This window comes from Mandrillus leucophaeus, unplaced genomic scaffold (genome assembly GCF_000951045.1).
Source record: "Mandrillus leucophaeus isolate KB7577 unplaced genomic scaffold, Mleu.le_1.0 Scaffold837, whole genome shotgun sequence".
Lineage (NCBI taxonomy): Eukaryota > Metazoa > Chordata > Mammalia > Primates > Cercopithecidae > Mandrillus > Mandrillus leucophaeus.
Window position 1 is genome coordinate 803,593 of NW_012109108.1, and position 19,662 is coordinate 823,254.

The 19,662-nt window shown below is 36.0% G+C and overlaps 1 protein-coding gene across 2 annotated transcripts; it reads left to right on the top strand.

Annotated features, from left to right (window-relative positions):
* Nucleotides 1-6,607: 6,607 nt before the first annotated feature.
* On the top strand, nucleotides 6,608-18,434 carry PROL1 (proline rich, lacrimal 1). Of its 2 annotated transcripts, XM_011968297.1 has the most exons (4): nucleotides 6,608-6,766; nucleotides 7,998-8,063; nucleotides 8,239-8,294; nucleotides 17,616-18,434. In XM_011968297.1, exons 2-4 carry the CDS (start codon nucleotides 8,013-8,015, stop codon nucleotides 17,890-17,892), a joined length of 384 nt encoding a protein of 127 aa, XP_011823687.1. In that variant the 5' UTR covers nucleotides 6,608-6,766; nucleotides 7,998-8,012; the 3' UTR covers nucleotides 17,893-18,434. The 2 variants fall into 2 exon arrangements, with proteins under 2 accessions (XP_011823687.1, XP_011823686.1); XM_011968296.1 differs by lacking the exon at nucleotides 8,239-8,294.
* The last annotated feature ends 1,228 nt before the right edge of the window (nucleotides 18,435-19,662 follow it).

The following is a 19,662-nucleotide window of genomic DNA, read 5'->3' on the forward strand; positions in this document are numbered from 1 at the left end:
GGTTGGAATCAATATGGCCAAATGAAGTCATAGCAGGGAATTTATTCTCCACCCCAGATAAGAAATAGTTTCGATGAAATATAATTGAATGAAATTAAATAACATAGGATTAGAGGGAATTGGATGGAATGAGATTAATAGAATGGAATGGAACAACAGAGTGCATTGTACTTCATACCCCGTGTTCTGAAAAATACATTCACCTTTATGCATACTGGGACATGATGTTCAATGTATTTCTTAACTGTTATTCATAATAATAAAAATTTTAATACCTATTTAGGGATGAGAAAGAATGTCACTTTAGTAATCTACTATTGACCCTATGCTGAATAAAGAGAGAAAGGTTAAAGAGAGCTGATGGATGGAGAGAAAGTCATTAGGTCAATCAACTGCTGTTTACAGTGGGAACAGTTAAACTTGTAAACTCGAAGGAAAGGCAGTTGTCCTTCTGGAGTGAGATGTGTAAATGAGCAATTTAGAAACAGGATATATTAGTGTAATAGCAATCCAATGTGTGACTGCGGCAGTGAGTAGCTGAAATAGAGAAAAGTCACTGAGGTTACAAGATGCAAGATGAGAGAAGCTAGGGGTTGGATGGGACATCCAGTGGAAACAGACACATAGACAGAACAGAATGGAGAACCCAGAAATAAAGCCACACACCTACAACCATCTGATCTTTGACAAAGTCAACAAAAGCAAGCAACAAGGAAGGGAGTCCCTAATCAATAAATGATGCTGGTATAACTGGCTAGCCACGTGAAGAAGAATGAAACTGGACCCTACCTTTCACCATATACAAATATTAACTCGAGATGGATTAAAGACTTAAATTTTAAGAATAAATACTAAAACTGTAAGAATTCTATTTTTAAAAGTCTAGGAAATATCATTCTGGACATTTGCCATGGCAAAGAATTTACGACTAAGTCCTTAAAACCAATTGCAACAAAAACAAAAGTTGACAAGTGGGACCTAATTTAAAGAGCCTCTGCACAGCAACAGAAACTAACAACAAAGTAAATGAACAACCTATAGAATACGAGAAAATATTCTCAAACTACACATCTGACAAAGATTTAATATCCAAAATCTATGAGGAACTTAAACAATTGAGCAAGAAAAACAAATAACCCCATCAAAAAAAATAGGCAAAAGACATGAACAGATACTTCTCAAAAGAAGACACGCAAGTGACCAAAAATCATATGAAAAAATGTTCCACATCACTCATCATCAGAGAAATGCAAATCAAAACCATAATGAGACACTATCTCACACCAGTAAGAATGACTTTTATTAAAAAGTCAAAAAATAACAGATGCTGATGTGGTTTCAGAGAAACAGAAACACTTATACACTGTTGGTGGGAGAGTAAATTATTTCAACCATTGTGGAAAGCAGTGTGATGATTCCTCAAAGAGCTAACAACAGAACTATCATGACTATGTATATACCTACAGGAAAATAAATCATTCTACCAGAAACACATGCACCTGGTATGTTCATTGTAGCACAATTCACAATAGCAAAGACATGGAATCAACCTAAATGTGCATCAACAGTGGATCGGATAAGGAAAATGTGCTACATATAAACCATGGAATACTACACAGCCATAAAAAAATAAAAATATGTCCTTTGCGTAACATAGATGCAACTGCAGGCCATTATCCTAAGCAAATTAACACAGGAACAGAAAACCAAATATTGCATATTCTCACTTTTAAGTGGGAGTTAATTTGAGTACAGTGGACATAAAAATGGGAACAACAGACATTGGGAACTATTAGAGGGGAGAGGGAGTGAGAGGGGGTGAGGGCTGAAAGTCTACCTATTGGGTACTATGCTTAGTACCTGGATGCTGATATCATTCACACTCCACCCTCAGCATTATCCAATATACCCAGGTAACAAACTTGCATATGTACCCCATGAACCCAAAGTGAAAGTTGAAAGAAAACAAAAGAAAAGAAAATTTAAGTCACCCAGCCTGACTTCAAGCAAATAGCAATATAACTAACAAATGAAATGAGAATAGGTGATCACATAAGCAGATGTCAGAGTGTAGAACTGAATGGAATTGGCCTCAAAGGAACATGTATTACCTAAGGAGGTGAAGGAGAAATATTGCCAACTATGAAATTTTAGCTTTTGTTTTCAGCACTCTGACTTTGAGGAAGTAACAGAAGAGATCACATTTACAAGGGGCATATTGCTGTAGTTTAGACTGGTCACAGTATTCCCATAGAAATATCCCTCTACTCTCAGCCTCTAGCACAGCCAGTAATGACTCATCAAATACATCAGATTTCCGTGCAATCAATGTATCATTAAAGTTTCTCTGAACCGAGGTTTTCCAACCACACTCAAACTTGTTTCTCATGACCATATACATCCCAGGTTCAGAATGGCTGGGACATAGGAAGCTGTGCCTAAAGTTTACCAATTCTCCAGCAAGGTATTTGTCAAGTGTGCTATATTATTACCTGTTCTGTATACTTTCTAAGTAAATGCTAATAAACTTGGTATGTGATGAATCTTTAGTCTAGTGAGTTTGGACATCATCCTGAGCCCAAGACTATTGCTACTAGTGGAGCCTAGTGGGTGCTGCAGCCATCAGTCACTGCATCAGTTATGGTGCTGTCAGAGGGCAGCAATAATGCCAGTTATTTTTAAAAGGATTTAATATCAAGTATCATTAACTAGGCAGCAAGAATTGTTAACTGGGTAACTGAAAAGGCAAAATGAGAACACTGGAGGTAACTCATGTAGGTAGCAAGTACAGAAAGAAGCTAAGACTCCTAGGGTTGAGGAAAGAAGGGTAATGTTTGAAATTATTGAAATTTAGAAGCTTGCAGGAGAGGTCCCACAGTATGAAAAGCAAACCTATGAAAAAGTAGAACTTCTTGGCTTGTGCTGGTCTCTCTATGCGTACAGGAACGGTCCTTTTTGTCTAAGACCTAGTCCAGTAGGGAGGAATGCTGGAAGGTTGGTCCTGGAATCTCTGAGAGGATTTAATGAGGCTGCTTTTGTACGTGTAGGAAAAAACAACAGAGTTCAACACTGACCAAGGTTTCTTTCCTAAAGGCTTGACTCAAACCTTCATTCTTGAAGTATCTGAATCCTCAGTGGTCATACATTTTCTTGGTTGTAGTAGTTTCCCCTTAATTTTCACTTTTGGACATGAATATACTAAATAGTGCTGCAGAGAATCTTGTGAAATCCAGACAGTCCTCTGTGTTCCTCTTTTTTAGTAGCAACCCAATTTCCCCCTTGGTAATCAGGAACAATCCTGCTAACCAGTAGAGTAACTCTAGCTTATTTTTGTTCAGTGACATGAGGAGATCAAAATGTCCTAATTCCTCTCTTATGAGCCAATACCTCCAAACTAGCATAACTCAAAGTTACAAAGACAGAAAGCAAAGATTCTGTGAGTGGGCTATTAGTTGTAATAATAAGAGCCTTAATTTCTGTTCCCGTGAATTCTGGCCCTAGGAGAGCTGGACGCATATGTTGGTCACTGATTGAAAGCATGTACTGCATCCTATAAAATAGAACCTATTCTTGGAGGGTATATACTCTCAACCGGTATCATAAAGTCTTCAGTAGGCCATTGTACTGTTTTATTAGACCAGATGATTCTCTGTGATGGGCTATGTGGTAAGAAGAGTGAACTTCATATGCATGAGCTCATAATCACATTCTTTTGCTGTGAAAACAGTTTCTTGATCAGAAAGATGTCATGATAAGTAATTTTATTCACCAACAGCAGTGAGACTACACCAGGAACTTGAATTTTCTTAACAAAAGGCAATTGTTGCTTTAAATATTGTTCTAGAAAGTATCTAGTCAAGATCTTTTAAAGCCAGGTGTTAATTAAAATTTCTCTTGAATAACAGTTTTTATTTTGAAAAGAAATGTGATTCCACCTGCTTTGGAAACTAATCCTTTGTTGACTATGAGTCATGCAGAAATTATTTTAATTTTGATAATGTTCATTCTTAAGTCCTTCATATCCAGTGATTCATTACAACAACAAATCACACCTTGCTCTTAAAACACTTGGCTGAAAATACACTGGGCATCAAAACAATTTACACAAAATGAGCATGTTACTAGAGAAGGTAACAATTCAGGAAGCATTAGATATTAACTTAAAGGATTTCCTGAGTCATAGAAGGGTACAGAAACAAAACTGTCTATAATCAGCATACTAACAAACGAGACAAGAGTTCTAATTGTCAACTTGTCATCGACAAAGACAGAGGCAAAGAAAACTAGGTAGTTTAAGACCAATTCCAACTTAATTCCCCATTCACTACCAAAAGCTTTTAAGTCACCTTTTAAATTTGAATATGTTTTACCCCTTTACTAGAGATTCATCACACCCAGAATATTTTAAAAATTGCATGATGGAAGAAAGACATTCCCACTGAAAAGCTAACACTTACTAATAACATGGGTCAAAATTTTCTATGTCCTATTTATTTAATCCCCAGAACAATATCAAGAAGTAGAAGTATTACTATCTTATTTTGTAAATGACAGTGTTGAGACATAATTGGATTAAATAGCTGGTCATATAAAACGCAGTTAATAGGAGGAAAGTTGACATTTCATCTTAGGCTACCTGACTTGAATGCTACACATAATCGCTAAACTACCCTAAAACGAAAGACTCTTACATTTTATTGACTGCAGCTGACAGAAAACATATATTTTACATAATAACCTAGTACATCCACATGTATAACCATATAATATATCCTGAAAAGTACTTACACATAATGGAATCTGCTATTTACTTCTGTTCTGCCCTATCCATCATCTAAATTCGGTTTACTTCTCCCTAAATAGATTTCATGTACTACTGATGAGTTGCATTCAAGCGTCAATGAGTGCTACTATTAAAAATATATTAATTACTTCAGTGTTTCAAATAATTGGATTTGAGAGACAAAGTAGCATAATTAGGGGAAAAATTCAAGCTCTCAAATATGGCAAATTTAAGGTCAATTCCCCTCTCAGCTATTTTAGTGAATTTGAGCAAGTTATGTGACTCCTCTCTAATTTATTATCTAATCAGTAATATAATAATAACATACATTGCAAGGAGTTGTTGTGAGCATGAGAGCTAATCTACATAAAGTGATTAGCACACAGTCTAGGACATGGTAAGGATTCAACAAATTATGGCTATTAGAAAATAAAGCATAACCTCTTCTAGTATATGGTAATTTCCTCTCAACTGAATAGATTTCATTTCATATGAGTAAATTTCTCAGTACCTGCCTTCATCTTATACATAAAATTGTGTAATTTACTACATCCTTTTGCCATAAATGTAAAATGGATTGTGTAATGTTCCCACACCTCCCATCTTTGGTAGACTAGTGTACATTGTATTTATCCATCTGGTTTAGATAATGGGAGAACACCACATACTTACAGAATGTAACATATATTGGAGAATTTATTATCTGTTAAGCAGTCCAGATATTCATTATTAACTTCAGAAAAATGCATTAAGTAATTTCTATATACTTAACATTTTAAGTAGCTCAAATGCATGTGTACAGTATCTTTAAACAAAACTATACATCTGGGAAAGAAATATGAAATTGAAAATAAGAAACTAGAAGGATTCTATTTCCTAATTATCTCCCACCACTAGATATCTCCTGTTATTTTCAAAATTAAAACAAAGAATTTATTTCAACTGCCTACTTTTTCCATTCTTTAAATTCCTTCTTCCCAGATAAGCTTCTTCTCAAATAAACCAACTCTTTATTTATATATATATACACACACACACACATATATATATGTCAGTTCTGATACATATGTATAGACACATTAAAACTTCAGTATCTATAGCATTTAACAGCAGTGGTTCCCAAACAAAGCTTCACTTTGCAATAACTTGGGGAGCTTTTTAATTCTTGTGTTCCTTTGCAGCAACATGCATGCAAGTGGAAGCCATTATCCTAAGCAAATGAATTCAAGAACAAAAAAACCAAATACTGCAAGTTCTAATTTATAAATGAGAGCTAAACATTGAGTACACAGGAACACACAGAAGGGAACAATAGACACCAGGGCCTACTTGATGGTGTAGAGCGGGAGGAGGATGAGGATCAAAAAACTACCTATTCAGTACTGTGCTCACTACCTGGGTGATGAAATAATTTGTACAACTAACCCCAGCAACACACAAATTGCTCATGTAACAAGCCTACAGAGATACCCCGAACCTAAAATAAAAGTTGGAAAAAAAAAATAAATAAAATTAATAAAATTTTCAAAACAAAATTAAATTATTTTGCCTGTCTTCCTGCCCCATAACTTTTGATAAATTGTTCTGGGGTAAGATCTGAGAACTGGAATTTTTTTTAAAAACTCCCCAAATAGTTGTGATGTGCAGTCAAGTTTGAAAACCACTGTACTCCAGCATTCTGTGTGCTGCCCCAGGGCCTGCTAGAACAGTGATTGGATCACAGTTCTGTAGATGAAGCTGCCAAACTGGCAACTGCAACTATCATTTCTTTGTTTCAGTAAAGAATATCAATACAGAACTTTGCCCTCTCTCAACCTTTCTCTTAACTCCAATAAAAATCAAGACAGAGGTATTTAAGAAGAAAGGCTTTTCCATCAAAGTTCTTTCCCTTCTTGGACTTTTAAATTGTGGCTACCTAAATTGAGTATCTGGCAAGAGTAAGATTAAGCAGTAATTTGTTCCAAAGAAGAATCTTCTACCAAGGTAGGTATATGGAAATATGAATGTAAGAATTTTCACTTTGAAATTCTAGCTTTTGTTCATATTCTCAAGAATATCATCCTCATGACTTTTGATGGAAATAGCCATGTTACCTAAAAATCTCAGATGTGTTTAACAAAAAAAATCATTGTCAGTGGTAAAATTCCTTAAAATTCCTGAAAAAGTGTCAAGAACATTCAGATTGATTAGTTGCACAATTTACATCCAATTTCACAATCTATTGACTTTTTCCACTGCTATATTTTATGGTCTCTAAAGTCAATCCTGAGTAGAAGAGTCTTAAAAAGGTGTATAAGATAGTTTTGCATTTCTGTTCTTGTTTGAGTTATGTTTCTTATGTACTGCTAAACTGCTTTCTAATATGAAAATACATTAGAAAAAAAGCTATTTTAAGGGGGTAGACACATGCACATACAACTATAGGATCTATCAATCTGTCTTATGTCACTTTCAAGACTAATGCAAATGACAGATACCACATGGACCCCAGAACAATCTGTCAGCCAATGTGCTTGAATTTTGCCTTCCCAGAATCCAGGGTGCCATGTACTTATTAAATATTGTTGAAAATTATAAATAAATTAGGACAAAAACCTCTTTTTTCTAATTCACACACTGATAGACAATAATTAACTTTTGGAATAACTTGGAAAAAATCATATGAAAGTAATTATACTTCAGTAGAGTGATGTTAAAGGAAAAATACACATTACACAATTTCTTTTGCTTCAGACAGATATAATAGTAATAACACAATAATTGCATTAAGAAGTTGTTTTTTACAACAGTCCTGTCACATTGACAATATTTAGGTCACAAATCTATAGAAATCTAAAAGTTTTGATTAATTTTAAGTAAACGCACTAAAAGTATACCCTAATTAATTATGTTCCAAGTTAGTCACCACTAAAGGCAACAAGGAATTTCCAAAAATGCTTTAATTTTAAAATGTACTTTCAATAATTATCTGAAAATTACCTTTCATAAAATAAAGTAGTGCTGTTTTTTATTTTTAAAAATCACAAACATGACAGTATTGCTGTGCATCTATGCTGCTTCCTTTCCCCAAAATATCAAGCACATCTTTAAAGGTCATGTTGGTCTTTCTTCATCATTTTACATAACAAGCATTAAAATGCTTTAAAATTTTTTATTCTGAAAAACACTGTTGATTGATTTGGCTAACTGTGGATAATCTTTGGTCTGTTTTTAGGAGCAACTTTAAAGAATGAAATTAAATTTCCTCTTGGGCCTGTTGGCTCTTATTTCATGTTTCACAGTAAGTTCCCTCAATTCTAAATTTACTTTTCATATTTCTTGTTAATCATGACTTCAAAGGAAGTTTTGATACCAACAATTTTGTCCTGTGTATAAAAATGCAGTGTCAAGCTGTGGATCATTATGGACTTGTTCTTACTTTCCTTTTCCTTTCTCATTTATGAGTAACCATCTAGTCATTGGTTGCTAAGCGTGAAGGGACAGTGGACTGCAGAAAGAGGACACGGGGCAGGTCATATCTAGGAGAGCTAGCTCTTATCTAAAAACATCTGTTCCTTTTCATTTCTTTTTCAAAAGGACTACCATCAAATTGTCAGAAAAATATAATATAAGCTTACTACATGTTTTAAAGCTGTAGGAAATAAGAAAGTATACAGTTGGAGCTTCATGATAAATTTTCTTAAAAGACAACATGGTATATCAATGCAAGGATTGCTGATTGTACAATAGTTTTTTATTGAAAATATTTGTAAAAACTAAAATCAGAAAGCCTTTCTGATGCCTGAAAATATATTCGTTATGACTAAAATATTCCTTTAACTGACCGGAAATTAAAGTGTTACTCACTTGGGAAAAAAATAAAAACAGAAAAAGAAATCATTCACTCAAGAAGCACTTACACTAATTCAAACTTTTGAAAAGCATTTGTTAAAGCTCTATAGGAGATCCAAAAATACATAATGCAAAGTACAAAGTGATAAGTGCCATAGCCAAAAACATCATAGCATAATATGAATTTCAGAGTAAGACAAATTTTCCTAGCATATGCTGGGGTTGGGTGGGCTTGAGAGGAGAGAAAGAGCCCTATTTGTCTCATTTCTTAGTAATTACTGATAATCCACTGTGTGTTGGGCCTAGTGGTGGTTAACACAGAAATACCAAAGTCGAATTCCAAATTGGGATCTTCACAGATTAGGTCTTCTTTTCATAGTATAGTACCTACCTAAGAGAAACTAGTGAATAAATAAATGTCAATAGACCCTAGCAATGACACAAATAAAGTAGCATTATTGTTCTGAAACATTTTTTGATATTTAATGATATTTGTATAAGTCTCTTTAGTGACATTTAATGACATTTGTATTGTTCTGAAGCATATAGTGATATGTAATAACATTTATATAAAAATTATATTTCTGAGGTTGAAATAGAAGAGTTTTATACTCCATGAGATACCTATATCAGAAACACCTGATCCACTTATTAAGAATGAACATTTCCAGAACTTATCCCAGACCTGAGAAAAAAAGAATAGCTGATCTTGGGGCCTGGAAACCTGCATTCTAGGATACTCTTACTCATGCTGAAGTCTGAGACCCCTTGAGTGAATTTTCTTGAAATTTGCTTCTCAAGCTCTTATGTTATAATTGCATGAAATATATAAAGAGAGCTTTCAAGGTAAATTCAACTTAATCCATCATATGAAAAAATGTAAGTCAATAATTACAATTAATTATCAAATTTATTACTCTGGAATACCACTTTTTTGGTAGAATTCCCCAAATATGACAAATATGACTTCTCTGCTAACATTAATAAATACTAATTCAGACTTTATACAATAAATTAGAAGGTAAAGAAAGAGCCATGATCAAGTAAACTTGAGAAAGTTGGGGGAAATGAAAGAGAGGTTGTTGACTAGAATACTTTTCAGAGACAATAATAGAGGAAATGCTGTCTTTATTTCTCTATCTACAGCCTTCTGTTTCATACTGAGGATAGACAACTTCTGAGAAACCCTACATAAAGCATCCATTTTGAGGATTCATATGAATTAATGGCATATTTTTATTCCAGAAGCCTGAATTGCAAGACAAATGCAGCTTAAATTCTTTTCTACCTTGAAAGAGTATAGAATCCCATTTATATAAGAAGCAGAGGATTCCATGTCCTAAAAAAAATGAGTTTAATACATAAATGTTCTCATGTTAGAATTAAATACTATTGGATATAAGAAAACAAGACCACAAGACATAATTTTAATGTCACTCTAGCAAAAATGTCTTGCTGTATTCATTGTCTCATGAAAAGTTGATAAATCTTAACAACAGTCTTAGACGTTAGTCTAAATAAAGAAATTTTATTGTACTTAGCATCTAAAACTTTCAATATATCAGAGATTATCTCTTTTGAGATAGGGACTATCCAGAATTTAAATTAAAAATAACAGTTCGTATTTATATATTTACAATGTACTCTGGAGCACAGTTTTACCCCCAAACCTCACAAAAACCCACGGACTATTTGGGATGCTCCTTTACATAGCACAGAGCTGAACATGAGATAAACCCTCAATAAGTATTAGGGAAATGACACAACGAGTGAATGGACCTTTGTGTAGTTGACGCCAAGTAATAACAACTAGGTTTCAGAGTCGTACCTGTTCATTCATGCCATTGGATAGGCTATATGTAGCATGACACAGGGATGGATAATAGGTCAAGTGTAAGTTCAAAGGTAATGTATCTCTTGATTGACAAGGACATCTGCCATGCTCACAAGATGAATAAGGACAGCATTTTTGCCAATACCTGCCATCCCTAACATAGGGAAGCTTTTGTTTGCAGCACAATCTATCCACTAAACTGCTCTGGTTAAGCTGTCAGTCTGGCAGTTTCGAATCTGTAAGGATAGGAAATGGAAGTTTTAAAAAAGTAAAAAGTAAAATAAGCTTAAAAAGGGAACATAAATAAAATGCTTTACAGAAAGGGCTATGATAAAATAATTACCAAAAGCGAAGCAAAACCTTTAGCCTGAAATAAACCAATGATAAGCAGATATCAAATAACCGAAGACAGCCAGTAGTTCTCAAAACTCTACAAACTCTAGAAACTCTATCAGGAACACAAATCATCTAGGGATTTTGTAGAATTGCAGACTCTGATCCAGTAGGTCTGCCTGAGCCCCATGAGTCTACATTTCTAACAAGCCCCCAGGTGATACTGATGCTGACCTGCTGGGCAGCAAATAACATCTTGAGTAGCGAGGCCCTGGTCGACTGAGAAATCAAACAGAGGAAGCCTGAGGACTTCTTATGGGTTTGTATAAATGCTCAAATGTTGTCATGGGAAAGCCTTATGCTCCTTGCCATGTGCAAGGAAGGAAATGGCATTCTGAAACCAAGTGAGAGAAATTTCTGCTTATCACCAAAGATGGGTAATTTGTTCAACCCAAAATACTTATTGAGCACTTATTATTTACCAGGCACTATTCTAGATGCTGGGTAAACAGCAGTGAACAAAACAGACAAAAAGTTTCTAACTTCATGGAGCTTATATTCTACTTGGGGAAGGCAAACCATAAACAAAATAACTGACTATGTGATGCAGAAAATTTGGGAAGAAGGAATTTTAGTAGGGGGTAGAACAGGTATATGACTGTCAGAGGATACAGGACAGATTGGTAACAATAGCCAGAGCAGAAACTGACAAACTTTTTCTGAAAAGGGCCAGATAACAAATATTGTAGGCTTCTGAGGGCCTGTAATAAGTGGTCAGCTTGGCTGAGGTAGCTTGAAAGCAGCTACAATAAACGAATGGGCATGGCTATGCTCCAGTAAAACTTTATTTACCAAAACAGGCAAACTACATTTGGCCCACAGCCTTAGTTTGCTAACTCCCAGTCTACAGAGACAGTGAACAAGGCAAAATGGCATATAAAAACCTGATACTTCATTTACAAAATAATCGTAAAATTAACCCAACATTATTCATGAGTTTTCAAAAATATTTATGTTTCATTGAAACTGTGTGCATGCAAAAATGCTATGCTAAATTATTTGTCATTTTAATTATTTTTTCTAAAGAACATCATGTGAAAGATACTGTTACTTTCTCTCTTTTAAAGATGAGGAAAGTAACGAGAGGTTACATAACTTACCCAAATTCACATAACTTGTGAATGGAGAAACAAAATTTTAACTTGCCTTGATCTATTTGCCTATCTTCTGCCTTTTCTTCTATTATCTGGGATGAACTAAAATCACCCCAGTGTATTCTAAGACCAACCCCTCAACTTGTACAGTAGGTCCCATCCTCTCCCCTGTGCAAGGAGATTTCTCCAATTATCCTGCAATTATCTACTCTAAATCTAAACATCCTACATCAGCAGTTTTTCCTTCTCTCTATTGATTGTTCCTACTAGCACATAAATATGAGGTAATATCATCTATATGTTTGTTTTCATTCTCTACTGATCTTATGGCTCCCATCATGGTCCATTTGAAAAAGTTGCCTCTGCGCATCTTCACTTTCTCTCCTGTTCTGTCTTAAGTCAACTCCAAGCAGACTTTGCCCACATCATTTCGATGAAACCACATTTGTCAAATTGTACTCCAAATGACCATGTGTAAGGGTCAGTTTTCAGTCTCCACGATAATTATGTCCAAATTGTATTTGACATGATCAGTTTACTACTTAAAGGGAGTTTTTTCTTTTTCCTCAACTCCACTCTCCTGATTTTTCTCCTACTTCAATGACGACTCCTTGTTGGTCTCCTCCAGACACATCTCCTCTTCCTGATCTCTAAATGTCAGTGTCCCAGGACACCATCCTCTTACCCTTTCTCCATCTATTGGCACAAATCCAGTTGCTCAGGTCAAAAAAAACTTGAAATCATCCTTGACCCTATCACTTCCCAGATCCACTCCTTCAGCAAATATTGCCCACTCTGCCTTCAAACCATCATCTAAATCTTACCCTTTCTCACCACCCTCCTGCTACCATTCTAGGCCGAGCAACGATCACTTCCTACCTGTTGCAATAATAACTGATCTCCCTGATTTCACTATTGTCCCTGTAGTTTATTCTCCACACAACAACCAGAAAGATGCTTTTGCAAGGTAAATATTGCCATATCATTCCTTTGTTCAAAACCTTCTAATGATTTTCCATAACACTTAGAAGTCAGGGGCACAAAGTCCTTATCCCTACCTACAAGACCCTGCTTCGACCTCCCTGTGCCTTAACTCCAATGTATCTATATAACAAAATTGCATCTAAGCTCCTTAAATGTTTGACAAATAAATAATAAATTTAAAAATATCTGCCCTCATGGAACTCACACATCATTAAATCATTTTTGATTACTTAAAACCATCAAATGTTAAAACTACAGAGAGAATACAATCAAATTTAAATATAGGTGGGCTGCATAATAATAATATTAAAGTTACCACTTCCATTTATGGAGTGTTTAACATATGCCAAGAAGTATATTATAAAAGTACCCTGTTTAATCTCTCCAGAAATCCAGCGTGACAATTATTATTATTATCCTCCCTTAACAATAAGAAAAATGAAACTCAAAATAGCCAGTTCTGTATTCTGTTTCAAATAAGCTTATCATTTGTGGAGGTAATCGGCCCCAAATGTAGACTCCTTAAGAAGGCATTTTCATCATTTGCCTAGGGTTATAAAGTTCACCACCATTGGCCAGTGGACGAGGGAAACTAGCTAGTGAAAAAATTGTGTTAAGAGAGTAGAAAAAGATAAAAATAATAAGAATGGAGGTCAGGGGTCAGCTATTTGCTGTAAGGTGTAATTTTTCACATGATTTATCCCCACCTCTGCTTAGGGTCCAGAGAGCAGCTCATCAAAGCTCACTTTGAACTTAATTTCCATGGCACTGTAAAATCTGGGTTTCCTCCTGTCTCTGATTTTCCTTCACTAGCTGCTCAGCTTTCTCTTATTGATGTCCAAGTTTCTGTCTTCAGCCATTTCTTCATTACTTTCTTACTTATTGCTTTGACCCAACAGTGCTTTCCAAATCGATTTCTCTAGTTCTGATATTTCAATCTGCAATCTACAAACTTCCATGACTTTTCAAACTCAAAAGGATTAAAACTTAATTAATTTATTTCCTCTTGGCACTTATGTCTTCATTAATGTTAGCAGTCATGACTTAATATCTCAAGTTTATTTGAGTCCACATTCATTTATTCAAAAACACCTACTAAGAACCTGGCCAGGCATGGTGGCTCACACCTTTAACCCCACCACTTTTGGGAGGCCAAGGCAGGTGGATTGCTTAAGCTCGGGAGCTCAAGACCAGCCTGGGCAACATAGTGAGGCCCCATATCCACAGAAAATACAAAACAAAATAGCTGGATATTGTGGCACACTCTCATGATCACAGCACCTGGGAGGCTGAGGTGGGAGGATTGCCTGAGCCTAGGGGGCAGAAGTTGAAGTGAACTGAGATCACACCACTGCACTCCAGCCTGGGTAGCAGAGCAAGACCCAGTTTAAAAAAAATGAAATGTACTGAGAACCTCCAAGGTGCCAGAAACTGGAGATAGAATGATAAATAATACAGAGACATTGTTTGAAGAAGTTAATAATTACTACACTATCAATATTATAAGTGACTATAAGTATTATAATAGAAGTGCTGAAGCAACAAAAAGAATAAAGACACCTAGCTTACCTCCGATTCCTCATACGCTTTATTATTCACAAAGATGCCAAGCACTGACTAAGATACTAAAGACACAAAGCTAAAGAAGATATAACTTATTCCTTCAACAACAGTAAAATAGCACATGGCCTAAAAGTGGAGAAAAATATCAAAACAAATAATTACTATCACTGTGAAAAGAAAGTGATGAAGTTTGCTTTTGTCTCCAATAAAAGCTCTACAAAAGTAAAATTTTGGCTGATTTTATATTGTATAAAGATATTTTCTGTACAATTCTTTTAATTTTCATATCAAAGTATTCGGGGAGGGGAGTGAAGCCACTTAAACATTTTGAAGGAAGAGATTGCCAAGTGAATGGAAATTAGGGCAGGAGTGAAACATTCTCAGCTACAGGAATTGCTTTTACGAAGGCACAGAGACTACCAGAAACAGCTCGTTATGTTAAAAGAACTAGTACTAGTTCTACATGGCCAGAGTGAGGAGAAAGAAGTGGCAAAAGATGAGATTGGATGGTGGTACAGGCTTTCGTGTTTGGTTGCAAAGAACAGGGTTCCACTCACAATATTTATTCTTGCATTTTTAGGGCTGCCTTAGTTTGCTGTGCCAGTTCTAATTTATATTTATTCTTGCACTGACTTCCTTTTTCCTTAAAGAAAGGAAACATGCCCGGCCAGGTTCTCAGTAAATGTTTTCTTCCTTCCTTAAATAAGGAAGTCAATGCAAGAATAAATATAAAGTAGAACTGGCACAGCAAAAGCAGGCAGCCCTAAAAACTTATCTCTGCTTCTCATGGCATCCCTGCTTCTTTCTGTATTGTTCCCTCCCTCAGATGTGCTCTCTCTACTCACAGTCATGTGTCCTTATAGCTTAGTTTGCACGTGGCCCTTATTAATGCTCCAACCTCTGTCTGGCTCCTCTCATCTCACAATATTCACATTTTAGTTCCTACTTCTAATTAGGATATCTCAATATTTCCTAGTTCAAGTTACAAAGAGAAAGAGAATTTTATAAACCTGGCTTATTTTTCTTCTTCTGGCCATAAGGCCTAAGATACTGGATAGCCTGTGGTTTGGAAGTCCATGGTTCAATAGCCCAGAAAGAACCCAAATAAATGTGTTTATCTTTATGTTACAAGAATAAAAGGTGATAACTAAGACCTGTAGATGTACATATAAGAGGCAAATGTAGATATAAGAGGAATTGATCGTGTGACCAAGACATCACGATGGCTCCCTCTGAAATGACTTGGAATTTTTGAGCCGTCACTGATGTTTGTAAGACATTCAGTTGTGTGATGGGTACAGTAGCCAGGATAAAAGGGAAATTGAGAAGTGGAAACAGAAAATCTAAACCAGCTTTCCTCACTATCTGGCTAGGAATGGAGAGAGATAAGCTAGTAAAGAAAGCTTCAGGGGTACCCTATGTTAAGAATGAGATTTTTTAATACATGAGATATCAGTCAATATTATAGGCTGAAAGAATACATACAGGGATCAGAAAGAGGTTTATTTTACAAGAATAAAAGAGAAGAAAGACCCTAGGGATGGAGAAGATGTAGATATAAAACACAGGTGAAGAGACTGGTCTTAAACAGGAAGAGAGAACAGCAAGGTATTTGTGAGTTTTATAGATGTGGGGCAGGAAAGTGAAGAAGTTCTCACGTGTGATGGCCTAAATTATGTAAAATAGAAGGCAAGATCATCTTCTGATGGGTGTAGGGGGGAGCAAGAAAAGTAGAAGTGAGGTATAGATGCTGAGAAGATAGCCTTTTGGGAAAAATGGGAGGAAATGATTTAGCAGTGCTGATGCACCAGACAAACACAGACACTATAGTTCTCCAGTGTTGCTACCATTAGAGATTGTGACATTCATCCAGCAATGTTCATCACCATGGAAGTAGGACGAGGGAAGGTAGTTTGCATAGAGTTGATACAAAAGTTTGATGTTTCTAAAGGCAGTATGGCAGAGACACAGGAAGGAGTTGAATGTTATAGGAGAATAACTAGAGTCTTGCACCTTCCTAAAGCTTCTGTTTCAGGCAAACTGGTCTTCTGATGGTTGCTAGAATAGAACCTATATTTTCTTGACCTTGTTCATTTGTTTATGATATTATTCTAATTTGGCTTCTTCCTCCCCCTTTCCACTCTGTTATTTTATCCTCATTTCAAATGCTATCTTCTCTACATGGCAATTGGTCCTTTCTCTTTGATAAAAATTAAAATTTTCCTCTAAATCACTATAATTGTTTACAGTATTAATCAATTATTTCTTGAATTGCTACCATCTACAAGCTGTGTTTGTTATTAATAGAGTACAAAATCACTCAAAATTATACTGAGCCCTTACTCTACCTTACTCTGTCTAAGCACTTTTCATAGATTATATATAATCCTCTCTACCACTATAAATGGTTAAGAACTATTTCTAGAACCAGTTGAGGAATGAGGAAACAGGCAGAGATAACCATAAGCAAGTCCCCCAGCTAGCATGCAACAATGGAAAGACTGGTTCTAGGAGGCTCCAGCAATCAGACTCCAGTGTCTTCATTTTAACCAACATACTATACTGGCTCCATAGGCTTTTCGTTATATTGCCTTGTATTGTCATTTGAGGGTCATATCGTCCACTGGATTTCAGACTCACATAAGCAGTGTCTTAAATCTGTTTCTCTTTGTCCCTAGAAAGAAGTGTTGCATATAATAGTTATACAATTAACAGTTCAGAGTCTGGAATCTCACTGAATTCTTAGAATGAAGTAAGAAAGAATTTTCCCAGATAGTCAACCTGGGTATTTACCTCCACTTGAAACTACGTTCAAAGGTGGTCTTTTCTTATACACAATCAAGGTGATTTGGTTCCTCCCTAAAACCTACAGATCAGATAGCAAGCTTACTACTTTTTTTTTGTTTTTTCTGATTTAATACTATTCTACTTCTCTTTGATTGCACAGGCATCCAGAATAAACAAGAAATTTTCTATTCCTTATTTTTTCTAACTATTTTCTCAGTGAAATATATGACTTATGGCTTAGTATATCCTAATGTATACATAGTATACATACTAATACATAGTGTATCCTAATGTTTGAACTTTAAATGATCAAATTTAGAAACTGTTTTTGCCTTTATCTCCACAGCCCAGTGAGAGTCAAAGATTCCCCAGAAGACCATATCTGCCTGGCCAGCTGCCACCACCTCTACCCTACAGGCCAAGATGGGTTCCACCAAGTCCCCCGCCTCCCTATGGCTCAAGACTTAATTCACCACTTTTTCTTCCCTTTGTTCCAGGGCGAGTTCCACCATCTTCTTTTTCTCGATTTAGCCAAGCAGTCATTCTATCTCAACTCTTTCCATTGGAACCTATTAGGCAACCTCGACTCTTTCAGGGTTATCCAAACCTACATTTCCCACTAAGACCTTACTATGTAGGACCTATTAGGGTATTAAAATCCCCATTTCCTCCTATTCCTTTTTTCCTTGCTGTTTACCTTCCTATCTCTAACCCTGAGCCCCAAATAAATATCACCACTACAGATACAACAATCATCACAAATCCCCCTACCAAAACAGCAACCACCAGCACTTCCACAAAACCCACAATGACGGTCACCTCCTCAATAGTACCTATCTCTTCAACACCAGAGCCTGCCACCTCCACATCAGCAGCAATCCCCACAGCACCTACTGAAAATACTACTGAAATTCTCACCAATCCTCCTCACACCATATCGCTCAATGCCACTGTCCAAGTTACGACTTCCAACCAAACTACATTAAGCAGCACAGCCTCTAAAAGTTTTTGGCAAAAACTCTTTGCCATTTTTGGTTGAAGATGCAATAAATGATATTTTCCAAACTGCTCTGATATCTTAGAAGAAATAAACTGCAATGATTTTGATGGAACCAACCCTGATCTAACCGGCACACCAAATAAATAAAGTATTCGAGCAGTAATATGCACCTATTGCTATCATTATGACTATCACTCTATCCTATATTTTATCACCTACCAAGAGTTGATTACATAGGTTCCCAGAAGGAAACGGAGACCCTTTATGGGAAAAAATTAATAAAGGGTGTATTTAAAGAGAGTGGACAGGATTTAAAAAAAAAAAAATACAGGGATATTGAGACATTCAGGGTCTCCCAGTACAGCTGGTCATGGGCCTATGTTTGATGAAGCAAAGGAAACAAATAAGGAGCCCAGAGCCTGAAGAAGAGTTGGGACAATGAAGGAAATTCCACCCAATAAGACCCACTGTGCAAAGATGCGACTACTGCTCCTCATTTGTAGTCCACTCTTCTCTGCCTAGTTCTCAATCCTGGGAGGATAACCATACAAACTCTTACATGTGGGTTTTCTTACCTGGGTGTTTTGGTTGGGTTCTGCTGATGAAACAGGTGGAAGGGAGAGGTATAAATCTTTTATATTTGGTATAAAAGATAAAATATGGTCCAACTGTGTAGATCCCTTGCCATGAATGGAGCTAAGTTAAGCTCCTAATAGTTACACAATTAAGAGTCTCCTAAGAGTTACATGATTAAGGGTTCAGAGCCCGGAATCTCACTGAATTCTTAGAATTGACTCAGAAAGAATTTTCCCAGATAGTCCAACTGGAGTGTTTACCTCCACTTGAAACTACTTTCAAAGATGTGACTACTGCCAGGTGTGACTACTACTCCTCATTAGCAGTCAACGCTTCTCTGCCTAGTTCTTAGTTCTCTGATTTCTTAGAAGCTAAGCTCCATTCATGGCAAGGAACCTATAAGGTTGTACCATTTTTTATCTTGTACACCAAATAGTACCCCTACCTCTCTCCTCCACCTATTTCATCAACAGAACCCAACAAAAATCTCACAGGTAAGGAAACCCACATGTAAGAGTTTGTATGATCATCCTCCCAGGATTGAGAATGAGGCAGAGAAGAGTGGACTGCTAATGAGGATTTATCAGCACATAGGCTGACACCACAAGTAGCCTCACTCAGCATCTTGAGGCCAAATAAGTAGTCAAGGAAAAAATATGAGGGTTCCTGACTTCCTGCATAGAAAGGCAGAGACAGCAGAAAAATAAATGACATCAGTTTTTTATTGCCTTTGCCCAGGAAATGTGCATATATATATATATATTCAACCAGGTAACAAAAATTTAAGCAAATAATAATATAAAGTAAGAGAAAAGAA

Excerpts from the sequence above, each read along its gene's own strand:
- PROL1 (XM_011968296.1), top strand. The coding sequence starts at position 8,013 with ATGAAATTAAATTTCCTCTTGGGCCTGTTGGCTCTTATTTCATGTTTC. Across the intron at positions 8,064-17,615 it reads CTCTTATTTCATGTTTCACA|CCCAGTGAGAGTCAAAGATT; the intron begins GTAAGTTCCCTC and ends TTATCTCCACAG.